This window comes from Engystomops pustulosus, chromosome 7 (assembly GCF_040894005.1).
Source record: "Engystomops pustulosus chromosome 7, aEngPut4.maternal, whole genome shotgun sequence".
NCBI lineage: Eukaryota > Metazoa > Chordata > Amphibia > Anura > Leptodactylidae > Engystomops > Engystomops pustulosus.
Window position 1 is genome coordinate 71,219,250 of NC_092417.1, and position 17,360 is coordinate 71,236,609.

A 17,360-nucleotide genomic window follows, 5' to 3' on the forward strand; every position below is an offset into this window, starting at 1 on the left:
TATATGTATGTGTATGTATATGTATATATGTATATAATAATAATTCTTTATTTATATAGCGCACACAGATTACGCAGCGCTGCACAAGCATATCAAATTGGTCCCTCTCCCCATGGGGCTCACAATCTAAACAACCTAACAGTATGTTTTGAAGTGTGGGTGGAAACCGGAGTACCCGGAGGAAACCCACGCAAACACGGAGAGAACATACAAACTCTTTGCAGATGTTGACCTGGGTGGGATTCGAACCCAGGACCCCAGTGCTGCAAGGCAGAAGTGCTACTCACTCAGCCACCGTGTATGTATATGTATATATGTATGTATATGTATATATGTATGTATATGTATATATATATATAATATATATTTTCGTGTATAAGCCGACTGGGGAATTTTCAGCACAAAAATTGTACAGTACAAGAGTAAACTGGGGACAGAAAAATCTAAAAGGTGAATCGATTGTTGTGGCGTACATAAAAAAAAATATTTAGTTTTAACGATAAAATTGGAAAGTGTTATAAGATGTTAGTAGGGAACAAATTTGGGGTATGGGAAAAAGTAATGTCCAAGAAATGGGAGCCAGAAGTGGTTATTACAACAGATATCATACATGTGAAGACAGGTAAGGATGTGCTTAATATTATTAACATTTAGGCGTAACGGTCGTTCCAGTTGTTTATTCTCCAAAGAATCTATTTTTCACCGAAAAATTCGGAAAAACAGAATGTTGTGTTTGTAAAAGATGTGGTGCCCCTCGTGTGGATGATATACACTTGTTGTAGCAGCTATTTTTTGCACACACATCAATGAGCCCTAAGAATTGAACACAGTAGTTCCAGAACATACCGGTAGGTGCGGTTTATGGCAATCTGTATTTTCGACCTGCAGCCTATATTCTGGAGCTGGAGATGTAGATGGATCCAGAACTCACTAGAACAATCGGTAGCGCCTCTGCATTTCAGATTTGTCCTGCATGCATTTGGCTTGATTGTGATTTTAGCCAATTCATTGAATTGTTATATATATGCCTTTATTTACTGAATTGCTATTTTATAATTTCTATATCCATTGTGTTGATTGTAATCCTCGACCCTCGCATAGCTTCATCTCCAGCAACTATGAAATCTGCCACTGTGGAGCAACCAAGAAGTCTGCACTCTGAAACACCACTTTGCTGGCATCAATTAGCACTGTGATTACCGAAAGAGGATTGCAATTTCAGGGCTAAAAGGACGGGCACCGGGCGAAAGGATTTGAAATGAGATTATGGCATTAGACGGCTCCTTGCTTTTGTTCCGCTCATAATGCAGCGATTTTACTCGAGTAAGTGAAACAATCCAGTTTGGAGATTGAAGTGCGGATCAATGTCCTGCGGATTTCTTCAAGCGGCTGCCTGAGAACTGACCTCTGCCTGGGGATGGCAGGGATTCAGGTTTTAAGCTCAGCACAGATCATTGGTTCAGGGGATGCATGGGAAAACTTTATTGTAACTCTTCCTTCCAGGAAATAATGCATTAAATTCATTGATCTATCAGGTAATATTATAACTTATAAGTCTGGATTAATGACTGTAATAGATAGCAGGTGGTAGGACCAATGTGCCACCAGGTCGGTTTTGCTTTGGGCTAACCCCTAGTGGGCTCAATCCACTTGACTATTAGGTTTTCACCCTTTTACTAGTAGTACTAGTAGTCTGGACCTTGTGATGAGGACATGAGGCAGTAACCTCTCAATGTAGTCTCAGTTGGCATATGCCACAGACCATACACAGAGCGTGGAACAAGGGGTCAGTGTGCAAACCAAGGTCCGGGCATGCAGAGCTTGGGGATAGTCAAAGTATAGGCAACAGGTTAAGGCAGGCAGATACAAAAAATGTCTAATAAAGGCCAAAAGATCACAAAAGGAACACAAGAATGTATTACCATAGACTTTTGATCTGGTGAACAAGGAATGACATGGGAATTTTGGAAATGCATAAATGCCTGATAGATATGGGTCCTAATTCTTGGAAACTTTAATCTCTTACTCCCATTCCTATGGGATATGTGTGAATATATTGTCACGTGGTCTGGTCAGATATGATTACAGATTAGCAACACTCACAGTTTTTAGAAAAGATGCTCTAGAATTATTTCATGGAGAATATATGTACAAAAACAAGCCTGTATCCAGAGTGGTGAAGGCTACAACTGATATTTGGGGGATGTAGGGACTCGTCCTGTGTGTATGTACAAGTAATGTGAACCCTCCCTAGTGTCTCGCTGCTGATGGATTGGTAAATGGTCTGTTGATGATTATTGAGCACAGTGGTTCTTCCATTAGATAGATCTGACAGCTGAGTGAATCTCTTCAGTAGTTTTCTCAGTATTCATTGAGACGTACAATATTCAATGTGGCGGATAAGAAACTGAACCTGTTATCCAACTTAATCAATAATGGAAACAGCTGCAGCTTTCTCCATAGTATTCGGCCCAGCAGGAGGGGATAACGTACGAGGCCTGGACAATTCTGAACTATGTATATATGAAGTCAGTGTATAATTCACTCTCTATTTGCTGTATAGGTGGATTTAGTCCTGCTCCTTGCTGGCTTGTGGGAATATGAGCACTGACCACTGAAAACTCAGCCTGAGCAGAAAGATGATTGAAGCATTGTCCAGGGCCTTATGATAAAACTTCTTCTTGTGTATGTGAATCGTGAGCAGTGAGTCACCCCTTGGTGGTTATCCATCAGGCGCTAGGGGTGAAGAGGCTTTCTGCCTGGCACTGATGAGGTTAATGAAGCAAGAGGAGACAGCTCCTATTTACTGAGCTCATAAATGGTTCCTTAGACTTCATGCTGCTGGGGGAAGGAGGGGGGAATATCTGCCCCCCTCATATTTCAGAGTCGCCAGTTTCCATAGAGATGCATACCAGCATTGTAAGGTAATCTGAACCATGTGTATGACAGAGGCGCCTACAGCAATGGAGCAACTCTGCGAGGAGGATCGAGGCCTACGCTGCAGAATACACAATTTATGTCAGTCATTTTATGTCACTGTGTGAATAAGTGGTGCCAAATACTCATCTTAGATCTATACCTTGGCTGCCATATCCAAGTCATGTGTGATACACAGCTAGGATCCACTTTCTCTCTCTGTATATACTAATTTTTGTTCCTTCCCCTAGTTCACTGTTTATATTTGTAATAATGGCGGTATTATAAGTGCAGTGAATCTGTTCTCATACCCTGGGCCCCGTGGATAACAGAGCGTCCATTGTCTGAACTGTAAGTGGGTGCACAAGGCCTGCAACCCTGCGCAGCCTTTCTCCCAACCATGAATTCCTTCAGGTCTGAAGCAGTACAAGGGTTGGTAGGCCAGCTTCAGGAGGGGATCCTAGTAAAGGTTTCTTCATCCTGATATGATTAGTTTTCCATAGCTTTTAATTTTCCCAAGGTTAATATGCACTATATATAGACTGTTATGAGGTGGTGCCATAGAGCACTCTGTGTATACTGTATATAGACAACTTTGTATGTGGCCAGTCCATATAGCACATTCTATATACCTTGTGAGACTGGTCTCTATACTCCTGTGTCATGTATATACGGTCTACTATTATGAGATAGATTCACATACTACTGTAGTGTGTTTGCTTTATAAAGTTATCTGTATTGCAGTGATCCTTATACACCTCTATTTGTGTATACTGTATGTAGAGAACTGCATATGTAGACCAAACCTGACCATTGTACAGCTCACGGGACACTTCTGGCCCTCTATCTCCCACTACCCCGCATAAGATCGTTGAAAATTTTGAGCCCCTTAGCTGTTGGCTAACAGTAAAAAGTGGGAAAGATTTGTGCAGAGTTTTTAATAAGGAATGGACTTCTAAATATTCATTTACTGAAGTCAAAGGTTAATCTGTGTGCTCATTATGTGGAGAGCACACCAGGATAAAGGACTGTAGACCAAGCACACTTACATGCTGGTGTGTGCCCCCTTTGGCAGGATGCACTCTTCTTTGAGCCTTTTAAGCCCTTGGGGAAAAAAAGTTTTAAAAATGATGTAAATGAGCCTGAGGCTCATAATTTTTAAAAAAAACTTTTTTTGTAAATACAAGGGCTTAAAGGGGTTTTCCAGTGAAAGAAAATTCTCAAATTTCAAGCCCCTAGTGATGAATTTTTAACCCTTTACTTCACAATTTTACTGTATTGCTGTTTTAGCTTCTATCACTTAGTGATTGGCAGTGCAAAATTCCAGGGTGTGGGCGAGGACTCTTTAAGCAGGCACATTTACTTACCCAGTCGTGTTGCGATTCCTGCTGTGCGTTGTCTGACGATCATGGACTCCGGCGTGATTCCCTAAGATCGTGCGCCTGTTTTCCGGCATGTGTCGCTTCCCTTCTCCGTTCCGCCAGAGTTCACCTTCTTCTTCCTGGTGTATGTAAGTGTATGTCTTATGACGCAATTTAAACGTTAATTCCCGCTTTCAGTCCAAATCCGTCGGATTGTCCGCCTACCCGCGCCACAGCAGCAACTTTGTGTGCTCTTTATATACCTTCTGAGACTGGATATACTATTTTGATATGGCTGCACATACTACTGTAAAATGTGTGCTTTATAAAGTCTTATCTGTATTGGACTGGTCCTTAAAGCACTATGTGTGTATACTGTATATAGACAGCTGTGTATATAAGCAGTCTGTATACGCCAGACTTTGTGTGCACTTTTGTATACCTTCTGAGGCTGTTCTATATATTACTGCCATGTATATATACTATTATAAGGTGGCTGCACATACTCCTGTACTATGCTGTATATAGTCTTTTCTGTATAGGACTGGTCCTTCCATCACTGTTGGTTAACCTTTTTGCATGTGGGTGATCTGTATTCCACTGACTCTATAGTAGACTGTTTATACCTTCTAGTTTATATACCTCTACCATGTATACATACTGCTATAAGATAATAAGTATGTTGTTGTATCTAGTCTAATCTTTGGTGGACTGATCAATACACCTTGTGTGTTGTGTAGGATTTCTGGAATATATGTTTGACAGTGTGATGCGGTGAATTGGTTCTGCAGCTTGCCATTTGTTTTTCCTTTCAACTTGCCAATATCTGTTTACCGGTGTCTGTGCCTGGTCATTCCCTTTTAGTCACATGATAAATTGCTAACTTTCACCTTGAAACAAGCGTCTTTCCAGGACGTAGATGGCCTGCAGCGATCCAGACTCTCGCAATCCGCAATGTTGACTGTTGCTTAGCAACAAGATAATTGTAATATTTGCCGCTGCAGACGCTGCTTCTCTTGTTTTGACAATCGCAGTGAATGTCGTGTTGCAAAGCTTTTCGCTCTCCTGCCCCCGACCGACCAGGAGTCTGGCAGCTCCAGTATAAACACCGCTCCCTGGTTACTGGCACTGGGCACAATGATCTACTGAGCTCAATTTTAGGTCCTTGAAACATTGTCTGCGAAACGTGTTTCTCCCTTTTATTGAACCCATTAGTCCTGTATCTGGCAGCTTCACCTCATTACGTTCATTGTTTGGAAACAAAGCGCGCTCTGACCAGTCGGATATAAGGAAGTTCATGATCCCAGGTTCACTGGTGTTGTAACCAGATTCAACCTTCACAGCCTCTTCACGTTTTGTGGCTGACCACTTCCTTCTCTTTCTTTTGGATAAAAATAAAAATGGTTCTCAGGAATGTCTATATCTGGTGAGTGATAAAGAGACGGGCATCCTGATTTTTAAAAAAAAATTCCTCGTACAGTGAGACCGTATCAAATGTTTTGGATAGTTTAAATAAAAAGCTCTTAAATCCCATTTGCTGCCTCTTATAAACCTTTGTAGTTGATGTTTTATTTCTTTTGCCTGTTGTTTCCATATCTCTGCCACCGTCACATCCTTCGGAGACGTACCATAAAGTGCAGCTAATAATCAGACCTCACGCCAACTCGCCCTCCTTACAATACGACCCCTTTTTTATAGGTCTAGAGCCGACCACAGAGACAAAGTTTGCTGAGTTCCATTTGTCTCTCTTAACGAGACGGCCTCTTTAATCACGTCGTTTAGTTAAATGGTCTCATTAGGGTAGAGCTGTGGAAACCACATCGAGAGGCAAGACCTCTATAAACATAAACTGCTCCAAGCCGGGGGAAGATGGAGTTTGCGTTGTCATATGGCGCCAATTCCATTCAATATACAGCGCCTGTTTTGTGTGTGTATTTACACAGGGTGTGAGAAAACATCACAATTTCCACACTTCTGCTCTCATCTGCAAGATTTGGGAATTTGTCACAGATTTAAGATTACAAAAGTAACAATTGTGGAGTTTATGAACGGGGAAAATGCTGAAGTCGTCAATATATGTATAAATATGCCAAACAATACTTTATGTAATTTACCTCAACTGATTTAAACACTATAAAAAATGTGCAGTGTGATAATCCTTGCTTAACGTATACTTAGCGGAAGCATCCAACCCTCCCATAAAGTCAACCAGACGTCCCCTCGAATAAGACCACTGATAATCTGAACGGAATTCTAATGAAGAAGCCAAAGCAAATGATAAGAATATATACAATCAATTAGTGATTTGTGGAGTTATTTGTTGTCTTTGTTCTTTTCATGTCAAAGTATGGCTAAATTGTGGTGGTGTCACTGCCTGATGTGGACTCGGTGTTGAACATCTTTGTGTGGCTCGAGATTCCCTTTGTCTGCTGGAGACATGACATGAATGAGTGTCATGGACTCTTGAGTCTTGGGTCACTAATCTATTCTGCTGAAGTGTGTTGAGGAGGGGCCCTGTGGCCAGGAAACCATTGTGACTTTCCATTTCCCCCTCTCTTGGGGTCGTAACATCCATAATGAGTGGTTGCAATGTCCCAAATGATTGTGCGCCCAGACTTGTGCAAGTGTGTAAATCCCTGTGCTTATAGATGAATGATGTGATCAGCCTAATGGGTCCCCATGATCAATATCCGGTTTCCAATCAGGAATGTGGTTTTCTTGTTTGTTTTTTTTAATGAGAAGTTGGGTGGAAAAATCTTAACATCCATAGCCTGGTGACGGAGCTTGGGGATAATTTCTTGGAGTCTTTTATACAATTAAAAAGAGTAAACCCTTTGTCTGTTTTATACAATTTTCTAAATGTTCAGAGAGCTTTTATTGGAAACGAAACTTTTTTTAAAAAATATAAGAAATATCCCGAGAAAGCTGGGTCATGACCATTAAATTAACTCTACCATCAAAATCCATCATGATAAACCAGGGACACTTATTCATATACTTGTTATTCATGGCCTTCTTCTTACACAAGTTATTCATGGCCTTATTCCTTTTTAAAATCAACTTAAAAAATTATGCTAATAACAAGATATTGGTTCTCTGTGGCTTCACAGGCTGTTACACTGTTTCACTCTCCCCCTGCTACCTCTGAACTTTTCTCGTACTTCTGCATGATGTAATCTCACACAGTGGGAGGCTGTAAGTGCTCCTGCATATTGTAACAGCCTGTGAATCTGCAGCACGGAGGGGCTCTGAACACTCCCAGAACCCTACAGGCTCATAAGCAGAATTGTAAAAGTTGATTTTAGAAGGAAGCCATGGATAACAAATGTAAGAAGATTACTACAGTCACAGTGCCTGGATCTTAAGTGTCCCTGGTTTGCTTGATTTTTATTGTAGATTCCTTTTAAAGAGGACATGTCAGAGCAATTTGGGACATTAAACCAAGTTCTTCAATGAAGCCGGAGTACTTCACCCCGGCTTCATTGCTCAGTGTATAAAGGCAAGTTTTTTTTTTTTTTTTTTTTTAAATTTGTGCCCACATAAGAACTTGTTAAAGGACAATTTGGGACACTAAAACACTGGTCCGGTGGTTTAGTGTCCCAAATCGTCCTGACCGGTCTTCTTTAAGGCTATCAATACAACAGTGAGTTTTCTCCCTACTTGAAATACACATGCCCAAGTTCACATAATGTGCTTGCATTGCATTTTATAATGCACTGCAAACACATCAATGAAAATGAATCACCAAACACATATGGGTTTTGACCAAAGCACTAACATGTTATAAGTAACTTTTAAATTATTTATCATCATTAGTACGAACATATGTTGCCACTTTCAAGATGCACATGTTTGGCCTGACTTGGGGTTGCACAGCCTGAGTTACTCCCTTTCCTCTATGCTACTAGATATATTGTCATACATGAGATGGGGAAATTGAAAAAACTCCATGGGACAAATATACTACAACAAACTTTCTAGTGGTTGGATTAATTTTAATGGGATCTACTTAATGCTAGTTAACGGTCACTATAACTGTTAATTCACAGCCAGTGCAATAAAATGTATGGATAATTTAATCACAAAAATTTATTTGCAAGTTTGGGACTCATCATGTGTAAAAATGCATCTAATCGTATCACTACATCAGGATGATGAATCCAGATCATTGTTCTCTTTTGGACTCCATCTGGGAGTTTTCCATTTCCTTTGGTTACTATACATTAACCTGCCAAGATAAAGTGGGTGAGATTTATCAAAAGTGTTGCAGAGTAACCAGCGCAGAGCTGACAAATAGTTTTTCTTCTTCTTTTGCAGCACATCAGTCCCACCTCTGTGGCCCGGAAGCAACTTCTTCAAGAAAAATGGAGCTTTACTTCAAGGTAAGCCCCTTGCACTTCAGGAACGGAGCACACTACTGGTGTCATGGCACATTTCCTTCTTCTTTATTTAATATTGTTGTGTTTTCTCTAGATTGAGTATTTTTTGTTTGTTTCCTTTGTGACTTCACTTACCCACATCTTTCAATTAATATAATTTGTAACTGGGATCAAGTGTTTATGGGGACACCCCAGTCTTTTGTAGATAAAGTTTCTGAATTTCCAAAACTTGAGTTTTTTGTTTTGTGTAATAAAAACTACAATGAATTTGGAGTAGAACTGAACAAATAGTCTGGAAATCACTGGGTGATGGACAATATACATTACGGACAATTTTGTGATTGGAACAGTTCCCGTGGCCTTACACTTAATTGCCATGGAGGTACATTGTTACACTGTATGACCCTTCATTGTGGCGTAATGCGACCTGAAATCCTCTTTCACATAGCCGGGGCTAAGGCGCGGCAGTGTCATGTTGTCTTAATTTGCATAAAGATTAAGGTTATTTACTTTTTATGGAGACTGTAAAATGAATAATGAGGTTTGGCTCCCGCAGATCCACATGTTGTAACAGGCAGAGCGCTTTATCTATGACATCACCAGGATGCTGGAGTCACCTTGTTGTATATTGTTTATTTTGGGGGTTGTACACCTGGATGTGCTGCCAACTTGCAGGACCTTTTTAGGGTCTAGTCCTCAATGTTAGAAGTTGACGGAGTTAAAGGGATTAGAAATCGCTACTCCTTTCCTGTGCACTTCTCCATGAGGTCGATGCCATGGTAGTCTGGGATGTTTGTGCAGTTGTGTGTCTCCGTAGGCAGTATAACAAAGAAATAGGAGACCAAAAGTTTCTGTCTCTCTGTGGTGAGTTATAAGCCTGGAGCGTCCCACCGCCACCTCCTAACTAAACAGACTAAAGTTTAGTGGCGCAGTTTGGTCGCTGTAGCAACGGTGAGGTGTGGCTGCAAATTACAGGGTGAAAGCATGCTGCTGTATAAATGCTAGGTGTGTAGACCGCCATTATCTGTAATCTGATGCACTCGCCTTAACCCTTACTGCTGCACACGAACAAAGAGCCCAGCATTCAGGGTATTTTTGTCCTGGCCATCTAAAGATCATTGGAGAGGATTCATCAGAAGTGTCTGAGAGCAGGACTGCTCTAGTTGCCCATGGCAGCCAATCATAGGTCAGCTTTCATTTTCCCACACCTGTTTATAAAGTAAGCTGAGGTCTGATTGGTTCCCATGGGCAGCAGGAACAGTTTTACCTCAGACATTTCTGATAAATCTCCCCCTATATATAATGTTAGCGGTTGGTACTCACAACTTCAGCAAACACTGCTGAGCGTGCATGTGTTCTCAGTTGGGAGAGGGGTGTAAGCTGCTGCCGTCACTTCTCAGACTTCTCTGGCAGCAGCTTATCATTTGCAGGGACACATTGTTAAGCATGTAATATCCCAGCGGGTGTGATCTGCCTTTCTATGGCGGAATTTGGTTGGCAAATCCTTCTAAATTCTCCAAATTATGTCACTTGCACACAAGCGATTTTCTTGTCCGAGTGCTGTCCAAATCTGCCTCTGCCAGCAGTGGGAAAGAACTCGGACACATGGATGGGGATTTGCAAAAAGCGCCCATTCTAGTCATTGCATGAAAAAATAATGGGCATTCTTGGATGCCATCTTAGTCAGAATTTCATGCACTTTCAAGGAAGTAGCTCAGAGAGGTGACAATTAGGAAATATCTGAGGATGACCCTAGGACTACAAAAACGGATGATCTGATTGCTCAGCATCAACTATTGTTACACTGCAATATTTAATTAATTATACTCTGTACACCACTTTCCAAGTAGTAGATAGAAAATTGTGATTCATTTGTTTGGAGCCTTTACTAAGGGGTCAGATAGGACTTTTTTTTTAGCGTGTATTTTAACACCTTACTCGAAGCATTTTTCTGCGTACACCGCTCCTATGCAGTGCTATGTGTTTTCATTGTTACAGACCACCACTGCGTTGTGTGATCACTTATGTTGAAAAAATTGTTGATGTACCGTGTTAGCCAGGAAAAATAAAAAATCTGATGTAAATACTTTTGTTGTGTTTTTCTCTGTGCTTCATTTGTATCCATGCCTGAAGAAGGGGCCTGTGTGCCCTGAAAGCTTGCACCAAATATAAATTTTCTGGTTGGCCAATAAAGGTATCATTCCTTAAGCACTTTTGTAGTTTTTACACAAAAGTATTTACATCAGTAATGATTGCCATCCTACTACTTTAGTGATCTGTGAACCTTCACCAGAGCAAAGATTAACTCCTGCCTTTGTGCTGTTTGTCAAGTCTGGGATCAGGGTGGCGTTTTGTTACTTATCATTGGCTGCAAGGTCAGCGAACGCTTGATCTTCCGCTATTTACATCCACGTGAAAGGAACCTTTTTTTAGAGGAGAAAAAAATCCTGAGAGTCTGGCAGTGAAGTGAGCGCTGTGCCAACCAATTTCAGCCTCTTTATTTTCACTTGTCCTGAAATAGTTGACACAAGGCCAAATTCCTTGCCAGTTATCGCTCGGATGAAACGTTCCTGCTCGTGTTTTTAATTCACTTATTTAAAAGTAATGATCTCACAGCTGCCGGGCGGACAGAGCACTGAAAATCGCCACATTTGTCATTAGCTCCCAGCAAGGAGTGCTGGAGCCTTTCCTTGGCCAGGTCCTTTATTTAGCCATTTCTCTGTCCTGTCAGTGTCTCGAACAGCTTGGTGGTTTCTGCTAGATCATATATGTAATAAAGATGAGACCAGAAATAATTTTTCCATTTTACAAGGTAACAGGGAAAGCTAGGAAATAGCCTGTGTCCTCAAAGGCAAGTGATCAATCCTATGCTCCCATGTAAGTTTGTGTCCATATTTTCCTATAGTTAGTGGTATCTGATTTTCTACATGTCCCGCATACTTGCTTTGTCTTCAATGTTATGTGACCTATATTGAGTTAAGGGGTGAACAATTCTGACTTTCCCAGATGTGCTTGTCTCGTGCCTGGACATGCAGGAGCCAAACCGGTTTCTGTTGCCTCTGTCCTGGCTCAGCTGTTGAAAGATGTTGCTGTAGCAGCACCTACCGCTGGTTATGCAGGTACAATTACTGCCCCTTCCCCCACAAACCACTGTCGACCCAGCAAATATCCATCAACACCAGTACCCAGAGTCACAAGGATTGTCCTTGCAGGACTGGGCTGTGTGGGGATTGATGTGGACTAGGCTGATGTGGGTTCATTCTGTATTTGATCTGTTTAATTAAAGGGGGGGTGGGGATTCTCCATAGAAGTGACTATCTCTATATCGGATCATATAGTGGTTCCAGAATATTTTGAGTTCTCGCTTGTGTTTAATGTGAAGTATCAGAACCTAACCACCACCACTTTTAATTCAGTGTATCCATTCTCCCCTGGATGCCAGATTAAAGGAATTACGCTGCAGTCAGGATTTGTCATATCATTGAGGGGTTTCTGATCTCGCTGATTGTTTTCTTGCTGTCAGTACATCCGACTCTGGCTATTTATCCAATAACTGGCACTGACCTTGGGAAGGCGTCTATTTATAGCGAGTATGATGGCACGTCAGGGTTTATCTTGTCGTATTCCTCCTGACAGCGGCTGCAGATGATACGCACCGCGTTATCCCTCAGCCTGGTGCTCTATCGATCACACCACACGTTAAGTGGGCTAGCGCTGGGAATGAGACGGGTCCCCGCAGAGGCCTCCGATACATGATCACTAATACAATTTTAAATACATCAGCAATGACTGTTCCTGCAGCTCATATCCTTTTAAATTCTTACTCTATAACAGGGTCCCCACAAAAATACTAACTTTGCATTGACTTCCGTCAGGTCGCTAAATAGAAAATCAGATGGACAGGCTTTTTGCGAAAGCTGGGTGACAACCAGCATGACTTGCATATTAGTTCGTGTGAGGTCATCAATCATCTTTCGTAAGGGTGCGGTCACATGTACCTCTTTGACTCCGTTTAGAAACTGAATCCATAAACATCAAGCCATGACGAGGTTTGAGAAAATATTGGGAGCTTGGCCTGGTGATGGGAGATAGTGTGCTAATATACTGCTGAATGCAAAGAGGTTCTCTATTGATGGGTCTAAATGCAATCAAAGCGGTACATTTGACGCCACCCTCAGTGACTTCTTTATCTAAGTGACACATCTGTGATTGGGGTGTCCATTACATTCACCATTTTAGGAGAGGGTAAAGGAAACTAAGAACAAAAGGTGAACTGAAGGTCTGCATTCACCTTCCCTTCCCTATTGACTTCCATGTATGGCGGGTTGCCTTCTGTTGCTATTCCATTATAATAGGGGGAAAATACACTGGCTGCTGCGCAATTTTTTTTTATCCAACAACGGAGTAGGCTGAGCAAGACTAGACCCCTCTGGGTCATATAAGAGAAAATTGATTTATGGGGATCTAACGGAAACAATTTTTAGCTAAAAGAAGGGTGTCCATTAATAGGGCTGTATAGGAACCTGTCATTAGCTGCTTATGTGAAAATGTGGTGACAGGTTCCCTTTTAATGTTAAAATGCTTTGCTTAAAGTACATCTACCCCCAGGATAAAATACTGTATGCAAATGAACCTGAGGGGCTCCACGCTCCCTTAACACCTATGGAGCCTGGAACCCCTCAGGCTCAATTACATACAGTCCTTAGAGGAGGTTTCCCACTAAAAATATTGAGCATATCCATAGAATATTCCCATAAATTTCAGATTGGTGTTCAGCACCCAGCACCACCACAGCTGCTCTCAGAAGCTGATAAAACAGAATTTAACAGGAACAGGCTCAATTACAAATAAGTAGGAGCTGAGCTGCAGTAACGTTGTCTGACCACTGCACAGAGAATGGAGCTGTCTGATTCCTGATTTATATCCCTATTGATCTGTTCTATGCTAAGGATATATTATCAATACATTTACCCCTTTAAGGTTATTTCCTCTGGGATTTTCATCAATTTTGTGTAAAAAATGACTAAATAGTTTCTTTTTCTCATTTTTTTTACTGAACGCATATATATTTGTATACATAATTTTATAAAACCAATGGGTTGGGCCCAAAACTTTGCTAACGTGGCTGGAATTTGCTTTCCATTAGTAGAGAGGAAAGGAGGTCATGAATGTAGAAGGGTTATTTGTTAGCCTCTCACAATAGGGGCGCCCCCCTTCCCTTCCTTCCCTGTACAATAGATGACTGTACAGCGTTCACGGAGCCGCTATTACAAATACCTCTTGTCAGAAGCGATCAGCGTTGTGCTGCTAGCAAGAGTAGAAGCGGTGGCCGTTCTGTTGTAAAGCGATTGTCCCAGGCTGGCTGAGCATATTGCAAGGGGATGTCTTCTTTCCACCGCTCACCTTTTGTATGAGGCTACTCTACCTATTGTCTGTGTGATCAGCCACCCGGCTACAATTGCACTTAATGCAATCAAGGCTGAAAATGTGTTGACTGCTTTCAAAGCAAGTCCTAAAAATGGAATGATCAAGCTCAGGAAATCGATGAGGCCCAGTTGTAAAAATGTATTCGCGTTGTACAGACTCAAAGCTACCAAACTTCTCAGGCTGTCCTCCAGGATTTCACAGACAGACTCTTAATGGGTTCTTTTAAAGAAATACAACCATCAAAATCGAACATGGAGAAATCGGGTCACTTGCTCATAGATATTCATGCACCATGACTGTGGTAATCTTTTTATATGTGTTATCCACGGCCTCCGTCCTGGATTTTAAACTCTTAAAATTATGCTAACTAGCCTGAATACCTCCTGGTAGGTGTTACCAAAGCCCCTCCATGCTGTAGGCTTTTACACTATTTCACTCCCACCTCTCTTGCTTGCTGTAATCTCATTGCAACAGCCCACAGTGGTGGGGGGGGGGGGGGGGAGAGAGTGCTCCTTGCATATTGTAATAGCCTCTGAATCTGCAGCAGAGAGGAGATCTAGTAACACCCCCTCCAGCTCTTTAGGCCCACTGGCAAAATTGGACAGCAAATACAATAAGATTACCACACTAACGAATAGCTGAATCTATGAGTAAGTGTTACTGGTTTACCTTGCCTGATCTTGGTGATAGATTTTTTTTTTTTTTTTTCTTTAACCCCTTGTCACAAACCACCTTTAAAGTATTTTGGCAGCTGGAAAGGGGAATATGCAATAGGGGAATAATAGCAAAAACACCTGTGGTACTCACCTGCAATCTATATCCATGACAGCCTGGAGTCTATATAAGACTCCGGGATTGGTCATTTATGCAGATGTGTAACAGTGTGCTGGTGGCACAGTAGAATTCGAGTGCATGGCGGGAACGATCACACCCACTTAGATTAAGGTATCCTAGGGGGGATGATATACTATAAAATATATCTCTCTTGTTTGCTTCCATCATCATAAGTCTACAGAGTGACCCATGTACACAGTCTGAACATTTGTTCTCATCACCATCTTGTTCTGCAACTTCACTTTCATTTTTAGTAGAGACAGATAATAACCAACATTGCCCGTTCCAGGAATGGGGCAGGGCCGGCTTATCCGTTGAACTGTGTTCTGTTGATATTGTGTCCATGACGGTTGAGTCGTTTGTTGCTGTGGTGATGGACTTGTTCTGCAGGTTGTCATACTACACCCAGTTGAGTCATGTAGCACAGGCAAAAAAGCCCAACACTGTGCTTTCACTGGATATGCTATTGCTGTCAATGTGCAGATTTGCTATACTACAAGGAGCAAGCTTTTTTTGTTTGTTTCCAAAGATGATGTTCCATATTATCAGGCATATTGGCAAATCAGGCAACCACTCTCTCGACGCTCTATAAAATAAGCCGCATTCTTAAGTTATTGCTCTCTAGTGATGGATAAGCTGTATCCTGGGTGATGTCTTTGCTGCTCTCTAGTGATGGATAGGCTGTATTCTCAGTGATGGCACTGCTGCTCTCTAGTGAATGGATCAGCTGTATTAGTGATGTCACTGCTGCTTTCTAGTGATGGATAGGCTGTATTCTCAGTGATGCCATTGATGCTTTCTAGTGATGGATAGGCTGTATTCTCAGTGATGCCATTGATGCTCTCTAGTGATGGATAGGCTGTATTCTCAGTGATGTCACTGCTGCTCTCTAGTGGTGGGTAGGCTGTATTCTCAGTGATGTCACTGCTGCTCTATAGTGAATGGATAGGCTGTATTCTCAGTGATGCCATTGATGCTCTCTAGTGATGGATAGGCTGTATTCTCAGTGATGTCACTGCTGCTCTCTAGTGGTGGGTAGGCTGTATTCTCAGTGATGTCATTGCTGCTCTATAGTGAATGGATAGGCTGTATTCTCAGTGATGTCACTGCTGCTCTCTAGTGATGGATAGGCTGTATTCTCAGTGATGTCACTGCTGCTCTCTAGTGATGGATAGGCTGTATTCTCAGTGATGTCACTGCTGCTCTCTTGTACTGTGATTTTGAGTCCTTCTTCCCTTGCATTAGCAGTTTGGTGTTGTCCATCTCGCCCTCTACTGCTCATATACAAAGATATACTTTATAGAAAATGTTAGTTGTTTCTATAGAAACAGAGATCCTGTGCCAGCAGGAAAGAGTAGAAGGGAACAGCCATTTTACTGGGAATTCTTCAGAATGGAAACTTTTTAGTTAGAAATCTTCATCTAGGTGTAATACATGGCCAAAGGAAAAGTCACTATTAACCTCTTTGATGATTTTCGTGGTGTTGGAGTCGGGAATATTTTTTCCTGACAAATTCCTGTCTGCAAAATTCTCATTCTTGAAGGGAAGGTTTCAGATACTGCAGATGATTCAAGTTGTTTGGATTCTGTTATTTTTCGCAGCCATTGTTGTGGATGTGTATGTGACAGGATATATCTGTGTGGGTACACATAGTTATTGTCATACACATTGTTTGGATATTTTGGGATGATGAAGCAATCTTTGTGAATTAGTCTTCGCTGAGAGAGTCGAGTGATTTTTATTTTTCTCTTTATTTTTCACTTTTGACTTGTAAGCAAACCTTTCTCCTTGCGCCCAGGGAGATCTTGTAATCATCGCGGCTGCGTCCTGCGGAGATAAAAGCCGCTCATCTAAACTCGGCAAACACCATTTGTTGACATCAAAAGTTTGCGTTCTTCACGAAGAGGGAATGAATCAAAGACGAGAGGAGCTCGCTGTCCTGGCGTTCTGTGTGGAAAAGGGGGGCTAGATCTTCTCTCGGTGATAATTGAGAGGAGATAGTAGACGCTTGCTGTGCGACAAGGCTGCGCGTCCCTGAGCGTCTGCAGACGGCTCACAATCCTCAATGAATTTGTAACGGTGAAATTTATTAATTTATTTTTTTTCATAGTTGTCAAGGCAACTGTAGAAATAACTGTAAAGACTTGTTCGCCTCGCAAGCATCGCCTTATTCATCGCCCCGTAGTCATGCCTTTCCCTGCAATAAAGATTAAAAGAGGAATCATTATTTATGCCTCTTTTTATTTGTTTTATTTTCTCTACTTGCATACAGTTAATTTAGCCTTACATGAAATGCGATTGTTGCCCCCTGTAGTTCTTAATCCGCACAGGGATGGGAAGTCATAAGGATCCAGATGCCAGTAACAGATACAATGAAAGTTCTGTCATGACCTGTGATAAGTGTAGTAAAGGATGGTCGCCACACAGCCTGGAGGGAGGAAAA

General features: G+C 41.6%; 1 protein-coding gene across 7 annotated transcripts in view; it reads left to right on the top strand.

Moving 5' to 3' along the window:
- FOXN3 (forkhead box N3) overlaps window positions 1-17,360 on the top strand; it is a 125,366-nt gene that overhangs the window by 89,698 nt on the left and 18,308 nt on the right. For all 7 annotated transcript variants that reach the window (XM_072116689.1, XM_072116695.1, XM_072116696.1 and 4 more), the window contains exon 4: window positions 8,595-8,659. In XM_072116689.1, coding sequence (XP_071972790.1) covers window positions 8,595-8,659 — 65 coding nt within the window. The remainder of the gene's footprint in view (window positions 1-8,594; window positions 8,660-17,360) is intronic.